The 16,951-nt window shown below is 43.1% G+C and overlaps 1 protein-coding gene across 2 annotated transcripts in view; it reads right to left on the minus strand.

Moving 5' to 3' along the window:
• The window catches only part of RIT2 (Ras like without CAAX 2), a 263,520-nt gene that overhangs the window by 76,092 nt on the left and 170,477 nt on the right, over window positions 1-16,951 (minus strand). Inside the window, exon 5 of one of the 2 annotated variants that reach the window (XM_082242259.1) lies at window positions 3,916-8,351. The exons of the other annotated variant lie outside the window; for it this stretch is intronic. Within the exon in view, the coding sequence (XP_082098385.1) occupies window positions 8,124-8,351 (228 nt within the window). The 3' untranslated portion in view covers window positions 3,916-8,123. Of the gene's footprint in view, window positions 1-3,915; window positions 8,352-16,951 lie in introns of those variants that run through there. 2 annotated transcript variants of the gene reach the window in all.

Raw genomic sequence — 16,951 nt, forward strand, 5'->3', positions numbered from 1 at the left:
GCACTTAGTTGGATACAGTCCTATTAGTGTTAAAGGTTTCCAGAGGAAACTGGATTGTGTTATCATAAAACTATTAAAGGAGGCTACAGAAGTATCATGCATACAGATACCTTCAGGAATTTGATCTTTGTGAATTCCCCTGTGAACTGATGTGATCTGCACATCCTGGACTCATGTGTGAATTCAAACTGAGTTAAACACAAGCTTTCACATCCCCTGAACATTCAGATGAAGTTCTTTGGTCAAAAAAAGAGGTCTCAATATGGATTTAAAAATGTGTCCTTTTTTGTGTGTGAACAAGATGTCTCACATCTGCCTGCCCTCTCCATGCAGAAACCAGGACGATGCTTGTACACATGCCTCACAAATGAAAATATTGAGGGTCCCTTCTTGATCTTTGACAAAAGTAAGATTTTCTGTGGAAGAAGAAAGGGTAGTTTTTCCAAAGACTTTATAGTGTGGGATAAATTTCTCTTGGGGGTTCAAGTATGGCGATTCAAACCAAAGTCCCAACCGGTCAGACTTTATTCAGGAATTCATTACGGGACAGAGCCCTAGGAGTCTGCAAGAGCTTTCCATTTAGCACACAAACTATATAGGAAATATATTATTTATTTTATTGCTTGCTTGTAAAAACCTCAGGGTGGTTTTCTACATCATCTTTGCTTTTCACCCTCTAACCCAATTACTTTCTGCCCCCTCAGCATCTCAGTATCTCTTCATCCAACCACAGTCCCTGAAATGCAACTTTACTCAATCCATCTTTTTCACTGTACCAATCAGAATCCTTCTTGTACCTTATATGGAGCAGTTTTTCAGCCGATAGGTTCTCTCTTCACTGGTTCTTGCCAGGTTTGTGGTCAGAATTCACATTTGCATATGTGACTCTGGCCTCACTGTTTATGAGTTTACAGAAATGCCACATCAATAGCTAGCTGAATAAGGTTGATGACGTGTGGCAAAATGCAATAAAACAAAACAAAATAAAACAAAACAATGACAACCTGGCAACTATACAATTGAAAGTGTTAAGCACAGAAACATCTTTGCTCTCTCTAATCCAGCATCCAAATTTCCTGATCTTTTCCTCCAGAGTGGCACCATTGCATTACCCATCCATCACTCTTTTAGTTTGGATTTTGTTTGGAAAACACGGTGTGAACACAGTCTGCTACAGGGCTTTTTGATAGTTTGCATGTGTTTTTCTTACAGGTTGTGATCCGGTTCATATGCAAAGTAATGAAATCAGAGAACAAAGGGGATTTCTGATATGATTGCAGAATCACATCCTGCTTCCTTTTTGGCTCCATGATTTATTCATTCTGCATATGTGCTGGAGCACAGCAATTTCCCAATTTTTTTTTTAAAAAAGCACAACTATTTAAAATACCACCGAGGAGGCAGATCAGAGCCAACCCACAGAACAATAGCAGGACAGGACAGTATATGGAATTAGTCTGATTGTCTGTATTACTAGGGTTCAGATTATAAAATCTGTGTGCGTGTTTTTGTGGGGGCAGGAGCAGTGGTTGACAGCGCTCAGTTTATGAATTCCTTTCTTGGAGAGACCTAACTTGTAGCACAATCAATATTTTCAAAACAAGCAACCTTCCGAGAGAACAATTGCCAGTGGTGGGCGCTGCCATAAGGCAAAAGTGGGTGTAGGTCACAAATGTAACCCTCAATTTTTTAATTTGGGTTTTGCTAGCTTTGCCCAGTCTCCCAAACCTTGAGGGCACAAATGCTATGAGCTAAGCAAATTTTTATTTCGGAGCAGGTTAAAGTTTGGGCAGCTTCACGATGCGCTGCAGTTTGAAGAAGAATGTAGACAAATAGCAATGGACAGCCAAGGCCATCAGGAGCATGTAAAACAAGTCTGTTGAGGAATGGTTGGAAGAACTGGAAGTGTTAAACCAGGAGGAGAAACGTTTGATGGTGCGCAAGGCCACATAATACCCAAAGGACTGTCACATAGAGTGGGGGGAATAAAAGACTTTTTCTCTGATACTTCAGAGGGCAGAACTTGATGAGCTAGGATATGGGTGCTGGAGGAGACTCTTGAGAGTCCCATGGACTGCAAGAAGATCAAACCTATCCATTCTGAAGGAAATCAGCCCTGAGTGCTCACTGGAAGGACAGATCCTGAAGCTGAGGCTCCAATACTTTGGCCAGCTCATGAGAAGAGAAGACTCCCTGGAAAAGACCCTGATGTTGGGAAAGATGGAGGGCACAAGGAGAAGGGGACGGCGGAGGACAAGATGGTTGGACATTGTTCTCGAAGCTACTAAAATGAGTTTGACCAAACTGTGGGAGGCAGTGGAAGACAGAAGTGCCTGGCATGCTCTGGTCCATGGGGTCACAAAAAGTTGGACACAACTAAACAACTACACAACAAAGGATATGGGTGAGCAGATTTTAGTAGATTATTAGGAGAAGCTTCATGGTGGGAAGATCAACTTGACAACTGGAACCAGTTACTGGGGGGAGGGGCTCCCCTTTGCTTTATGGCAAGCCAGTCATAGAATCATACATAGAACTGGCAGTGACCCTGAGGGTCATCTAGTCCAAGCCCCTGCAATGCAGGAATCTCAGCTAAAGCATCCATGACAGGTGGTCATCCAACCTCTGCTTAAAAACCTCCAAGGAAGGAGAGTCCATGACCTCCTGAGGAAGCCCACTCCGCCGTCACAGCAGCTCTCACTGTCAGAAAGTTATTCCTGATGTTTCGTCAAAATCCCTTGGTTGTCATTTGAATCCATTAGTTCGAGTTCCTACACTCCAGTGCAGCCATAGGGGCTGCTGCAGTTTTCCTGCATCACATTCCCATCCCTATAACAGGGATGGGAAACTGTTGGACTATAGCTCCCATCATTCTAATAATAATAATAATAATAATAATAATAATAATAATAATAATAATAATAATAATAATAATTTATTTATACCCCGCCCATCTGGCTGGGTTTCCCCAGCCACTCTGGGCGGCTTCCAACTGAACACTAAAATACAACAAACCTATTAAACATTAAAAGCTTCCCTAAACAGCTACAACAGCTGCAAAAATTCTCATTGCAAAGTATTGGAAGACACAAGATCTACCCACTTCGGAAGAATGGCAGATGAAGGTGATAGACTATATGGAATTGCCAGAAATGACTGGCAGAATCCGGGACCAGGAAGAAGAGTCGGTGGAAGAAGATTGGAAGAAATTTAAAGTTTACTTACAGAAATATTGTAAAATTAATGAATGTTAGAATGACGATGGATAGAAATTAAGTGGTTTCTAGCTGTAATGCTTTAAGAGAATATGAAACAAAGGTCTATAAATGGGTACAAGCTTAATGGTAAGGATTTGCTGAACTAATAAATTTAAGTGGAATACAAAAAAGGGAGGTATGAGGAGGTCTGGGGAAATAATCTTAAGGAAAATAAGAAATGGAAAATTAATGTGTTTTTAACTGTTTTTATTTTGCATTTTTCTTTTTCTTTTTCCATTTTTATTGTAATGTGTGAAAAAATCTTAATAAATATCTTATATATATAAAAAAACTTCCCTAAACAGGGCTGCATTCAGATGTCTTTTAAAAGTAAAATAGTTGCTTATTGCCTTGACATCTGCTGGGAGGGCGTTCCACAGGGCGGGTGCCACTACTGAGAAAACCCTCTGCCTGGTTCCCTGTAACCTCACTTCTCACAGCGAGGGAACCACCAGAAGGCCCTCGGCGCTGGAGCTCAGTGGATGTCCCTGGCCATTGGCCATGCTGGATGGGGCTCATGAGAGTTGAAGTCCAACTGCAGCTGGAGGGCCACAGGTTTCCCATCTGCGGCATATAAATTTATCTTTGTAAATTACCAACCACACATGCATGAGAAATGAATGGCTATTATATGAGGAGAGACGGTGTCTGTTAGGTTTGCATGAAACTGGGAAAGAAAGATGGCAAAAAACTGCAAGTGGACTCCAAGCCCTGACATTTTATGAAAGACATCTGGGGGAGATCAGCCAACAACGCTTCAGTAAAAGGACTCTCTTACATCAACTTCACCCACACGGAGAGTTTCACCTCTGAAATGAAAGAGTTTAATTTGATAATCGTTTAATTTGCTCTAATTGGATTTGCATTAATGCAATCTGAAATTCATGACATTCACCTCAATTTGTTTAATTTGTTTCAGGCATTTAACTTTGCCTTTGCCAAAACGAAAGGGAAATTGACATCCCACACCAACACAGTGGCACTCCCTTGTTATTTTAAAAAGAAAGGCAATTATTCATCCAGTCAAACAGTAACCAAGTAACATGTCGACCTGATAATCCAGAGTTTGTTTTTCGTTCTGTTTGTTTTGGTGGTGTCCCCCCCCTTTTTGGCGCTTTTAGTCCACTCCATTGCCAAGGACGAACAAGATGCAATACACAATACACAAAATAAGAATGTCAAGTAATTATGAGGGAAAATAAAGGGGGGGAATCACAATTAATAAGAATAATGGCAGCTGTTGTTGAGCAAGGCCACTGAGTTGTGCTCCAAAGCACAAGCAAATTAGCTCACAAAGAGAAAGGGTTGAATTCCCCGCCCCCCTCTCCCCAATCTCAGTTTGGAACGAGCTTTCCTTTCATATATTTCTCACAGAACAGTGGTGTCCAAACTCGGTCCTCCAGCTGTTTTGGGACTACAACTCCCATTATCCCTAGCTAACAGGACCGGTGGTCAGGGATGATGGGAACTGTAGTCCCAAAACAGCTGGAGGACCGAGTTTGGCCATGCCTGTCATAGAATATCCTAACCTTATTTACATAAGTTAACCATGCTGCCACCCCCTCCTTCCCCTATGAAGCTGATTCAACCCACCTGGGATCCAGAGGCAGGAGGTTCCCAAGTTCCAACCCCATCAGCAACTGTTGCTATTAGACATTATTAAGCTCCAGCCTTTTGGGCATCATCTATGCCACCCTTTCCTATGCTGGTGCATATTAGGAGACCCTGTTCCTCTCATAGAGCTACAATTCCCAGAGTTCCTATGAAGAGGAAAAGATTGTTAAGTCACTCTGGGAATGATGGGAGTTGTAGACCATTTGGAGGGTCGCAGATGTTGGCTGCCACTGCCTAAGCGCAGGTCATTTTGAAGGCCATGTGACGCAATGGATAGTCTCTTCCATGCCCCCAGAAGTAAAGAAAGAGACACCACACCAGTGAATTTGATTTCCAAGTCACATGATTCATTAAAAAATAATAATAATCCTAAAACATGGAGAATGGCTATATTCATCTCTTTACCCTGGCAAACCAGGGGCTGCGAGCAAGCCTGTATAAGCACTGACAACATGTCACCATCTTCTTTTCCCACATTTATTATGGCATGCACACTGAACGCTGCATTCATCCTGGTTTCTTTTAGATAAAATATTAAACATAGCAAGTGACAAAACCATCTATGACGATGCGAAAACGAAAACCAGGGGTGGGGAGCAGCAGCAAGTCTCAATTTCAAGAATGTAAACTTGTCCCTTCCCCAATTTATATCTCTTTTGTTCCTATATTTAGTTTTCAAATATCTGATGATTTGGTATGTTCTTGCGCATGCTTCCATGATTTTATTTCACAAAGCACAACAAACAAAATTCTACCTACCTACCTATCGATTGGAGTCATGCAGTGGCTCCAGCCCTATCCCAGATCCTGAACCAAACTGGGCTGTTTTGGGTTCACCCAGGATTTAGGTGGAGCGGGTTCAGTCTGCCCTAGGTTAGATCAGGTCCACGCAGAGTGATCTGGGACTGTGAAAAGGGGAGAGGAGTTGGGTAGCACATGTCCTCTGGGTGTGTCTCATTCTCCCTGCTCCTGAACACGTGTTTAATTAGGCCTCTGAACCCTAATTAAGCAAAGTCATTGATTTGGTTTGGGGCCTGGATTCAGTACATTATCATTATCATCATCCAATTATTTCTATACTGCTTTTTGGCCCAGATCCCCAAAATGGGTGTCACAGCACTGGATAGATCCCAGGCACATGGCCATTCCTCACTCTAGAGAAAGGGTTGACACTCATTCTGGACTGGGGACACTCTGAAGCATTGCATAGGACCCCAAATCTAATTGGGGGAGCCATGCACAGCTCTACTTTCTATATTATGTTCATACTATGTAGGAAAGAAAGAGCAAGAATCACCATCATAACATCTCTCTAAAAGCACAAAGAAATCCTTACATACAGCAAGTTTTTTTTTTTTTTTTTTTTAAAAAACCCATGTTCCTAACATTGTGCTGCTCTAGTGCATCCTTTGTCAAACTGGTGTCCTCAATATGTTTTTGGACTACAAATCCCATCAATCCGGATCAGCTTGGCTGTGCTAGCAGGGGCTGATGGGTGTTTAGTCCAAAACCTACATGAGATGCCATGTTGGGAAAGGATGCTCTGGTGATATATGCCCCATCATTTCTTGGGTTAGGCTCCTGAGAATGAGATTAACAAGCCTTCCAAGTGCCCTGGCACAATGATAATGGGGGCAATATAAAGATCCTGGCTAGATTTAAAGGCATGCCTTAATTGGGCATATATCCCATCTTGTTTTATGACCACCCACTGAGATAATGATTTCATAGTGAGATAAGAATCAAATCTGCCAGGGTTAGGGAAGAGAGTGAACTGCCTCATATATTAAATGTTTGTACAGGACACCATTGGAAAAAAAATATACGGCTGATTGTATATATGCATGTTGTGGCCAAATATCCAGATCCCAGGGTGACTGACCACAAAGTGAGTCATCTCTTTGGAGCTGTAGCAGAACTGTCCATGTCTGTCTGAGATCGGATGCTGGTGAGGAAAAGACTGCTAATTTTTGCCATCTTTGCCTCGGCAGGTCTATAAAGGTTTCCCTGCTTTCATCCCTTGGTGGAGGCATCCTGGCTAATTAGGATCAGCAGTCTGAAGTGTTCCCCAGTTGGGTTATGACTTATGGCAGAAGCTCCAACCAAGACCTTTGTGTGCTTTGGCCAATTAGGTAAGGTTAAGTGTTATGGATTATTTGGAAGCTGGGTGGCTATAAATCAAGAACCACAGTACCTAGAGAAGCAGGCGAGTATGAAGGAATGGAATAAGAACTGGCTGATCTATGGTAGAAGCCAAGGCTGGGGCCCTCAAGTGGCATGCAATCAAAAATAAATATTCGACCCTAAAGTAAACATAACTGCTGGTGACATAAGGTTATTCTGACTGGGTTGTTGGTGACAGACACTGCCTTTCCATTCAGTCAACACTTCATAACAGCCCTTGTAAGTACTTATAATATGCCATCAGCACAGTGTTTTGAGTTCTACCAGGAGACCTTGTTGGTTATGCCACCACCAAGCCAATCCTGGGCTGCTGGAATTTATGAGAGGACCAGCTTGATGGCGACATCTTGGCTTGGATTAGTCTTTCCCCCATTGTTCAGCTGGTGCTAAGGTTAGTTGGTTTCTAGTGCCAGGCGAATGCATTTCATTTCCACCAGGTCTTCTGAGTTAACAGCATTGGCCATTGCAGTGAAGACAAACAATGGATGGAGTAGCTCCATACACCGGATTTTATAGTAAAAGTAGTTGTCTTGTGAATGTATCATTGGTTTGCTTTTATGTAGGTGTATGTTGTGAGCAACAAAAGGTTGATTGATGATGAAGAGTGGGATATGAATTGTGGCTGACGTCCAACCTTAGTCATGCTCAGAGTAGACCTCCTTGAATAATAATAATAATAATAATAATAATAATAATAATAATAATAATAAATGGACTGAAGGAATTACATTCTATTGATTTCAATGGGTCTAACTTTGTGTATGACTTAGTTGACCATTAATCTTTAGAAATAAATATATAAAATACCTGAACATGACAGTCCATGAAATAAGAGACATTCACAGTGCATTTTTCTTTCCACTAAACATATTAAATGCAACACAACCTTCTCTTTACTAACACACTAGGAGGGGGTGTATACCACTTTGCACAGAATCTTATCCAAAGTTAGAAGGCTTGTGCTGCATAAAAGGGACCCTGAAAAAATAAGACTGCATAAGATGATGCCTTCTGGAATTGTTCTGTGCAGTTCCCAAAAAACAGCAGCTAACTGCATGGGGACCACCATCAAGAAGGGATTTCCTTCTTCTTCTTCAAAGATCCTTTCAGTTTCTGCCACAGACTGTCCTTGTTCTTCAGCTTCCCATCTGCTGGAGGCAGAGACTTCTCCCTCTTTCGGATTTCTCTCACCAGCTTGTGAAAAACATCGTCGATGTAGAAATGCAAGGCAGCAGAGGTCTCAAAGAAAGGGCAGGCATACTGTCTGGCCAAGTTGACACCTTCCTCTCGGGAGACCTACAACAAAAATTAAGATGATCTTTGTCACAGAAATAAGCCCCAAGCAGAGATTGACTGTAGTTCTAGCCAGGTCAGATTCAAACAAATGATATCAAAGTATTCCTGCTATGGTTGGGGACCATCTATAATTTTTGTAGACTATTTTTGGATTCAGTATTCAGATAATCATCTGGAGATCAACCTGGAAACAGAATAGAATAGAATTTATTATTTATATCCCACCCATCTGGTTGGGTTTCCCCAGCCACTCTGGGCGGCTTCCAACAAAGTATTAAAATGCAGTATCTTTTGAAGCTCTAATATTGAACACAACATCTCCCCTGATCTTTTGGGATCAGTTTCAGTCAAAGAGGCCTGAAGACATGGACCAGGTACTTACAGAGGTACAGTCAACAACATATTCCCTTGGCCATTACCCATCATGGTGTGTTTGAGCTAGTTGGAGTGAAAGTTCAAGGAGTGGTAAACACTACCTTAACAGAGGCAGTAGCATGGCCACTCAACACAAAAAGTGCCCCCTAGACTCTGGGGTACTTGACATGTCAAATCCTGCCTTCTAAGCTTAAGTCCTCCCCCTTCCCCTGTTTCCAATTCTAGCACCCCAAGGTGGATATCAATAATGACAGCATATACCTAGTCCTACTCATGAAAGTATTGGAAGTGCCTTTCAGATGGACTTAGCTCCATCTAGGCTACCATTTTCATGACTGGAAAGCACCTTGAGAGCCAGTGTGGTGTAGACGTTGGGCTAACACCAGGGAGACCATGAAGCTGCACTTGGGTGACCTTGGGTTAGTCACCATCTCCCAGCCTGGCCTACCTAACAGGGCCAGCTATGGTGATAAAAACGGGGAGGGGGAGAAGAGTGGCAAATGCTGCATGGAACTCCTTTAAAGAAAGGTGGGATAGAAATATAATAATAAATTGAACAAACATAATAGTAAAATATGATGTAGGAAGATAGAGAGGATATATATTTTTTTAATTAAAAGAAAATCCATTTTACTATACAGTGGTACCTCGGGTTAAGTACTTAATTCATTCTGGAGGTCCGTTCTTAACCTGAAACTGTTCTTAATCTGAAGCACCACTTTAGCTAATGGGGCCTCCTGCTGCTGCCACGCCACCGGAGAGCGATTTCTGTTCTCATCCTGAAGCAAAGTTCTTAACCCGAGGTACTATTTCTGGGTTAGCGGAGTCTGTAACCTGAAGCATATGTAACCTGAAGCGTATGTAACCTGAAGCATATGTAACCCGAGGTACCACTGTACATAAGAATATAAGAGTGTGCAAAGAGCAATACTGAATCAGGGCAATGGCTTATCTAGTCCAGCAATGTGTTTTCACAGTGGCCAATCAGATGTCTATGGGAAGCCTGCAAGCATAAGAGAACATTCCTCTTCCGTTGGTTTCCAGAGACTGATATTGACAAGCAATGCTGTCTCAAACTTTGGAAGCAGAGCACTGCCATGATGGCTAGTAGCCACCGATAACCCTCTCCTCCATGAATTTGTCTAATCTTCTTTTATAGCCATATAGCTCCATGGCCATCGCTGCCTCCTGTGGCCATGAGTTCCGTAGTTTAACTATGCTATGCACAAAGCAGTATGCTTTCCTTTATCTGCCCCGAGCACTGCCTTTTATGCGTCCTATTTATTTCACATGGAGCATACCGTTTAAAACTTTGGGAAAACATCTCAGCTTTCAGGTTACTCTGGGCAGCCCCGTGACCTCATAAAGTGGAGAAATATTTATTGGCTACCCCATTAAAATTCCAGTTGTGGCTTTTGCCAGCCTCTCCTCTGAAAATTACAAGTGAGATTAAATGGAACGCTGACAGCATGCGGAGGCAGTGATGGATGGCCTGCCATCTTTTAAGACAGCTAGTGCTGTGCTAAGGTCAGCTCCAGCACACCAAAAGGACGCAGGGGAGGGGGAGAAAAATGCCAGGAGTGGGGCACAACTTGGCAGGCAATGCCAGTCTCTGGGTCCCACTTGACAGGAGCTCGCATTTTTCTACATCACCTAGGGAGGAAGCAAGAAAGCAAACAAATCAATACCTTAACTGTGCTTTGGGGATACTGTGTGTGTGTGTGTGTGTGTGTGTGTGTTGGTGTTGGTGCATGTCTCCCCCAATTCCAAGTGACAAGAGACTCCAGAGGTGCTTGAACTTAGCCAGGACTTAACTAGTTTCCTTGGGATGAAGGTCATGCAGAGACTCTGGTGCCGTTAGGTTATATGGTTTTATTTATACATATGGCATATACAACATGAGCGTCGGGTGGAAGGGCTCACAGAATTAACAATCCCAAAAGATCTTGCTTCTCCCTTAGCCACAACTTGGGATGCAGCACAGAGCAAGACATGTGTTTCTCTCTATTGCCAGCTTCTAACTCCCTCATAGGTAAAGGGACCCCTGACAATTAGGTCCACTCGCAAATGACTCTGGGGTTGCGGTGCTCATCTCACTTTACTGGCCAAGGGAGCCGACATTTGTCGCAGACAGTTTTTCTGGGTCATGTGGCCAGCATGACTAAGCCACTTCTGGCGAAACCAGAGCAGCGCACGGAAACGCAGTTTACCTTCCCACCAGAGCAGCACCTATTTATCTACTTGCACTTTGACATGCTTTCGAACTGCTAGGTTGGCAGGAGCTGGGACCGAACAATGGGAGCTCACCCTGTCGCGGGGATTCAAACCGCTGACCTTTCGATTGGCAAGCCCAAGCAGCACAGTGGTTTAACCCACAGCGCCACCCTCGTCCCTCATACAACTCTGCTATTGTTCTTCTAGGTACAAGATAGCCGAGGGAGGTGGGGTTGGGAAAGCCCCTCCCCATTTGCTTCTATTGCGCAGAACAACTTTTTTGGATATGCTAAATTGTGGTACCTTACTAGCCAGACAAAGCCACTACCTTAATAATAATAATAATTTATTATTTATACCCCACCCATCTGGCTGGGCTTCCCCAGCCACTCTGGGCGGCTTCCAACAAAATATTAAAATACTATAATACATCAAACATTAAAAGCTTCCCGAAACAGGGCTGCCTTCAGATGTCTTCTAAAAGCCTGGTAGTTGTTGTTCTCTTTGACATCTGGTGGGAGGGTGTTCCACAGGGAAGGCGCCACTACCGAGAAGGCCCTCTTCCTGGTTCCCTGTAACTTGGCTTCTCGCACTGAGGGAACTGCCAGAAGGCCCTCGGTGCTGGACCTCAGTGTCCGGGTTGCACAATGGGGGTGGAGACACTCCTTCAGATATACTGGACCAAGGCCATTTAGGGCTTTAAAGGTCAGCACCAACACTTTGAATTGTGCTCAGAAATGTACCTTGACAAAAGAGGCTGGTTTGGCAGGTTTGCTGTTAAACATTCACACTGATAAAGGGTTGCAGGTTTTGGAAAGGATCCAGGGTGTTATCCAGACTGACCCACCAAATTCACAGCAATATAGAATTGTAGATTTGGATGTCACCCCACGGGTCATCAAGTCTAACACTCCTTGCGTACAGGAATCACAGCTAACAAATACAGGTAGGTAGCCGTGTTGGTCTGCCATAGTCAAAATAAAAAAAATTCCTTCCAGTAGATACTTCTGAAGAAGTATCTGAAGAAGTGTGCATGCACACGAAAGCTCATACCAAGAACTAACTTAGTTGGTCTTTAAGGTGCTACTGGAAGGATTTTTTTTTTATTTTAGCTAACAAATAAACTGTGTTCCTTCCCTGCTTCTGTGTGTTGTGCCTCACTTTAAAACTTGGTCAAGAGCAGCATCAAACTCCCTAGCTAAGTGTGTTTTGCTCAGAGAGTTATCATTAAGTAAAGCAGCTAAATCAGTCTGGCAGATTTGCAGGCTGGTCTCTGAAGTAGGGAGACGATAAATCTCTTCCCGCGCACGCCACACCTGCAGCCGCGGCAATCAGTGCTCTCGGCCCCATGATGAGCTGCCAGTCATTAAAGGCAGAGGGGTTGCCATGACGAGGCTTTCTAGGCCGCAGGTGGAATGATAATTGGTACAAAGCTTCTCTTAAAGTTACTCTTTCAGCCTGGCTGCCTTTCATTAGCTATGAAAAAACCAGGCTGGTTTAACTCTCTTTCCTTTATGGTTGAGGTCTATATCCTGCCTTAACTCTGGATCATGGAAAAGTGAGTAAAGTTTGGAAGGATCAAGATTAGGAATAGTACAGCTCTATTCTGCCTTGGTCAGACCACACCTGGAATATTGTGTCCGATTCTGGGTACCACAATTTAAGAAGGATGTTGACACGCTGGAATGTGTGCAGAGGAGGGCAACCAAGATGATGAAGGGTCTGGAAACCAAGCCTTATGAGGAATGGTTGAAGGAGCTGGGTATGTTTAGCCTGGAAAAGAGGAGACTGAGAGGAGATAGGATAGCCATCTTCAAATATATAAAGGCCTGTTGCATGGAAGAGGGAGTATGCTTGTTTTCTCCTGCTGTTGAAGGTAGGATTCGAGGCAATGGCTTAAGTTACAAGAAAGGAGATTCCAATTTGGAGAAACTTTCTGACAGTGAGAACTGTTCGGCAGTGGAATAGACTCCCACAAGAGGTGGTGGACTCTCCTTCCTTTGAGGTTTTTAAACAGGTTGGATGGCCATCTGTCATAGATGCTTTAGCTGAGACTCTTGCATTGCAGGGCGTCAGACTAAATGACCCTCAAGGTCCCTTGCAACTCTAAGATTCTATGATTCTATGTTAAAACTCCTGGTAGTTCCTTTTCAGCCACATCTCTACCTGCCCAACATATGGTGTCAGATGGTGGGGCAGGTTGGGGGAAATGGTCTCTTGGGCCAAATTAGGACCCCTGGCAGGCTTACCTCTGGGATAGAGAGAGATGGACAGACAGACAGACGGACAGACAGAGACATAGAAATAGAGAGATGGAGTAAAAAAAAGTCCTGAGAGAAAGGATGGGGTGGCACTGAGAATGTGGTATGCAATCTTGCAATGCCACAAACATACCCAGCTGAGGTTCTGCCCACTGTCTGAGAATTTGCAGGTCCTCTGCCAGTCAGAGTAGTAAATGACATTGGGTTAGATGGACCATGGCCTAAGGCAGCCCACCTGAAGGAGCATTTCCACCCCCATCATTCTGCCCAGACACTGAGGTCCAGTGCTGAGGACCTTCTGGTGGTTCCCTCCCTGCGAGAAGCCAAGTTATAGGGAACCAGGCAGAGAGCCTTCTCAGTAGTGGTGCCCGCCCCGTGGAACACCCTCCCACCAGATGTCAAAGAGAAGAACAACTACCAGACTTTTAGAAGACATCTGAATGCAGCCCTGTTTAGGGAAGCTTTTAATGTTTGATGTATTACAGTATTTTAATATTTTTTTGGAAGCCGCCCAGAGTGGCTGGGGAAGCCCAGCCAGATGGGAGGGGTATAAATAATAAATTATTATTATTATTATTATTATTATTATTATTACTATTATTATTATTACTATTATTATTATTATTATTATTATTATTATTATTATTATTATTATTTCTTGAAACAAACAACCTTCTCATTTTCTCCTCGAAAGTCCCTGGAAATTTATTACCTTCCTCTCTCTCTTTTTGCTGCATAGCCCCAGCAACAATTTAACCAACCCTTCTGACAGGGAGTTTTATGAAAGAAAGCAGGCTAATTGTCATCTTAAAAGAAAAAAAGGGGGGCGGAAGATTACAGCCCATAACTCACATTTGATTTGCAAACCAAGAAAATGTTGCCCTTCCAATTATTGCCTGCCATGCACCAACAATCATGGACTTAACACTGTTTATACAGACCAGGTTTAAAACCACTAAATCAATCTGCAATTTAACACGGCAGAGATTAAGGAAAGGCACGCACACCTGCCGACCTGGTTCAGAAGTGACAGTTTTTACTCCTCACATTTTATCCCTCAAAGCTTCCCCTTGTCGAGGACAGGATTGATGGGGGAGTTTAAGGCAATATTATGCTAAAAAAAAAAAAAATGTTTCAGGAACAGTGGCCTCAGGGCTGAAACACATAAGACACTTGGATCACCTTACAGCATCCCTGGATGGCTTCTGTGTCTAACATGAGCTGTGAAGATCTCAGCATCAATCATCAAGGAGAGTGATTAAGGGTCGATTTCTCCCCAAAGCATTTTGCACATTTTCGAAATTATCTGTAATCTATAAAGCTGTGCTGATTGCAATGCCGTCACCAACATTATTGATGATTGGAAGAGGGCTGTAAAAAAAGGTGTGTATTTTTTTTTTAATGCTTTCATACCTTTAAGAAGGTAAATAAGGGACCTGTTTCAGGGGATATGGCATTGACTAGGATGAGACAGGGGTACAGTCCTCTATTTGAATGTTGGCGATCCCTGCTTTAGCCAGATGGCCTCTGGTCTGATTCAGATTTTGAATATTAGCAAACATGTATTTTAGTCCTGATGAAAACTGCAAGGTGTTGAAGGCTGGCTCTTTCCACTGGTGTGCTTGTGTGAGTGAGAAGCTTTTGATTTGTCTGTTGCAAGGAGAAAGGATCTTGAATGCAAAGGATTGGGGGGGGGGGCAGGCAGAGCTGAGAATGACAAGGGTTTGTGTACTTGTTTCAAGTCACCACCTGCCAAATTCCATGCTTCTGATCTCTTCTGAGTCAACCTCGGTTGGGGAGATCACAGGCAGGCTCAGGGCAATCTGTCAGAAAACTGGCTGTCACGTTTTCCAGCGTTAGGGCTCTCATTTCCCCCAGAAATAGACTGAGTGTTTTAACATGACCATTTCTTCAAGAGCTGAACTTGTCACCCACAAGCTGTGGCTAATGCCACGCATGGCAACAGCTCCTGTAGTATAAATCTATTCTCATATGACTTAGCAAACATTTAACGCTACAGATTGTTCAAAGCATTTCACAGACATCACTTCAGGAACCATTACAACCCCCTCCCTTTAAAGGAAGCCAGTGCTGTTGTTAGTGACGTTGCCAGAGTTCATAATTCCATGGAAGGTCTATAGCTCACTAGTAGGGCATCTACTTTCATACAGAAGGTGCCAGGTTCAATCCCAATCATCTCCAGTTAGGGATGGAAATGTCCTCTCTCCAAAATCCTGAAGAGCTGCTGTGAGTCGTTGTAGACAGTATTGAGCCAGGTGGACCAATGGTCTGGCCCAGTACAGTGGTACCTCGGGTTACATATGCTTCAGGTTACATACGCTTCAGGTTACAGACTCCCCTAACCCAGAAATAGTACCCCAGGTTAAGAACTTTGCTTCAGGATGAGAACAGAAATTGTGCTCTGTCAGCGCGGTGGCAGTGGGAGGCCCCATTAGCTAAAGTGGTGCTTCAGGTTAAGAACAGTTTCAGGTTAAGAATGGACCTCCGGGACGAATTAAGTACTTAACCCAAGGTACCACTGTATATGACAGCTTCTTACGTTCCAATGGTTTAGCATACAAATTTCAGCAAATTTAAAAAATCTCCAAGTTCTTCTGCAGCCTAGATGGTAAATCATGGGTTATGAGCATGGGCAGAAGGAACAGAATCCAGTACTTATCCAGTGACTTCATCACCTGATTGTGGTCCTTAATTGGCTCAAGCTAAGCCAAGCTATTTTCCGGCTCAAGCTAAGCCAAGCTATTCAGTTGCCTAGTCCAATTATGAATGAAATGGGGTAAGAAAGTTCAGATATCACCCCTTTATTAGATATGGGCATGTGGGAGGTTGAGCAAATGGTTTGCTTTAAGACCACCTAGGAGCTTCAAAGCTGAGGTCACATTTGAACTCACGACTTTGAGGATCAAAATATTTTTCCTAACTATTATACATTCATCCAGAGCAAATTTTCACCAACCCTGGTCATTTACGTGTGCATAAATGCATAAGTGTGTATAGAAAGAAGACAGGCAGACAGACAGAATTAATTAGACAGCAGTATCATTGTTTGCCTTTTATCAGAAAACTTTTCATCATCTCAGATTTTCCTCCTCCACCTACTCCTTGATTTTTGTTCTCCCCACAGCGTGCTCTACAGCAGTCTGCTTTGATTCCCCCCTTCGTATTTTTTCTCTTCAAATACTGAAAGGGAGAGAGAAGCCAAAGAGAAAGGGGAGAAAATTAAAAGCCAAAGAGAAAGGGGAGGAAGTGATGTTTATCTCCTAGGTAGCCCTCTTCTTTAGCTAACAAAATCAGGTAACGCGCAACCACGGCATTCAGCACTTCCTGCTATAAGTCATTGTATTTATCAGATGGAACAGTCATCAAAAAAGGCCTTTTGTGTGCCATTGAATTTCTATCAAGCCGGCGAAATCTTTGTTCCTGAAAAGGAATCTGCTATCAAGAGTTTTTATGCTACCCTTTGGAACTTCATTTTCCAGACCTGCTGATATGTCTTTGACAAGATGTGGCCCTATGCAACCCTTTTTGTCAGAACACACATACTTCCCCCTCTGCCTAGATGCTTCTTTTGTCCAGATTTTTCTTTCTTTATTTTAAAAAAAACCCTAGTTTGCCAGGTGCGACTATGCTAATACTAAGCGAGCAAATTTGCTTTCCCCTTGAATAAGCAGTTGCTTTAGGGATATGAAATCTCTACCACTTTGATTTCTGTGTTATTTTATTGCTCAA

This window comes from Podarcis vaucheri (genome assembly GCF_965113315.1).
Source record: "Podarcis vaucheri genome assembly, chromosome: 11".
NCBI lineage: Eukaryota > Metazoa > Chordata > Lepidosauria > Squamata > Lacertidae > Podarcis > Podarcis vaucheri.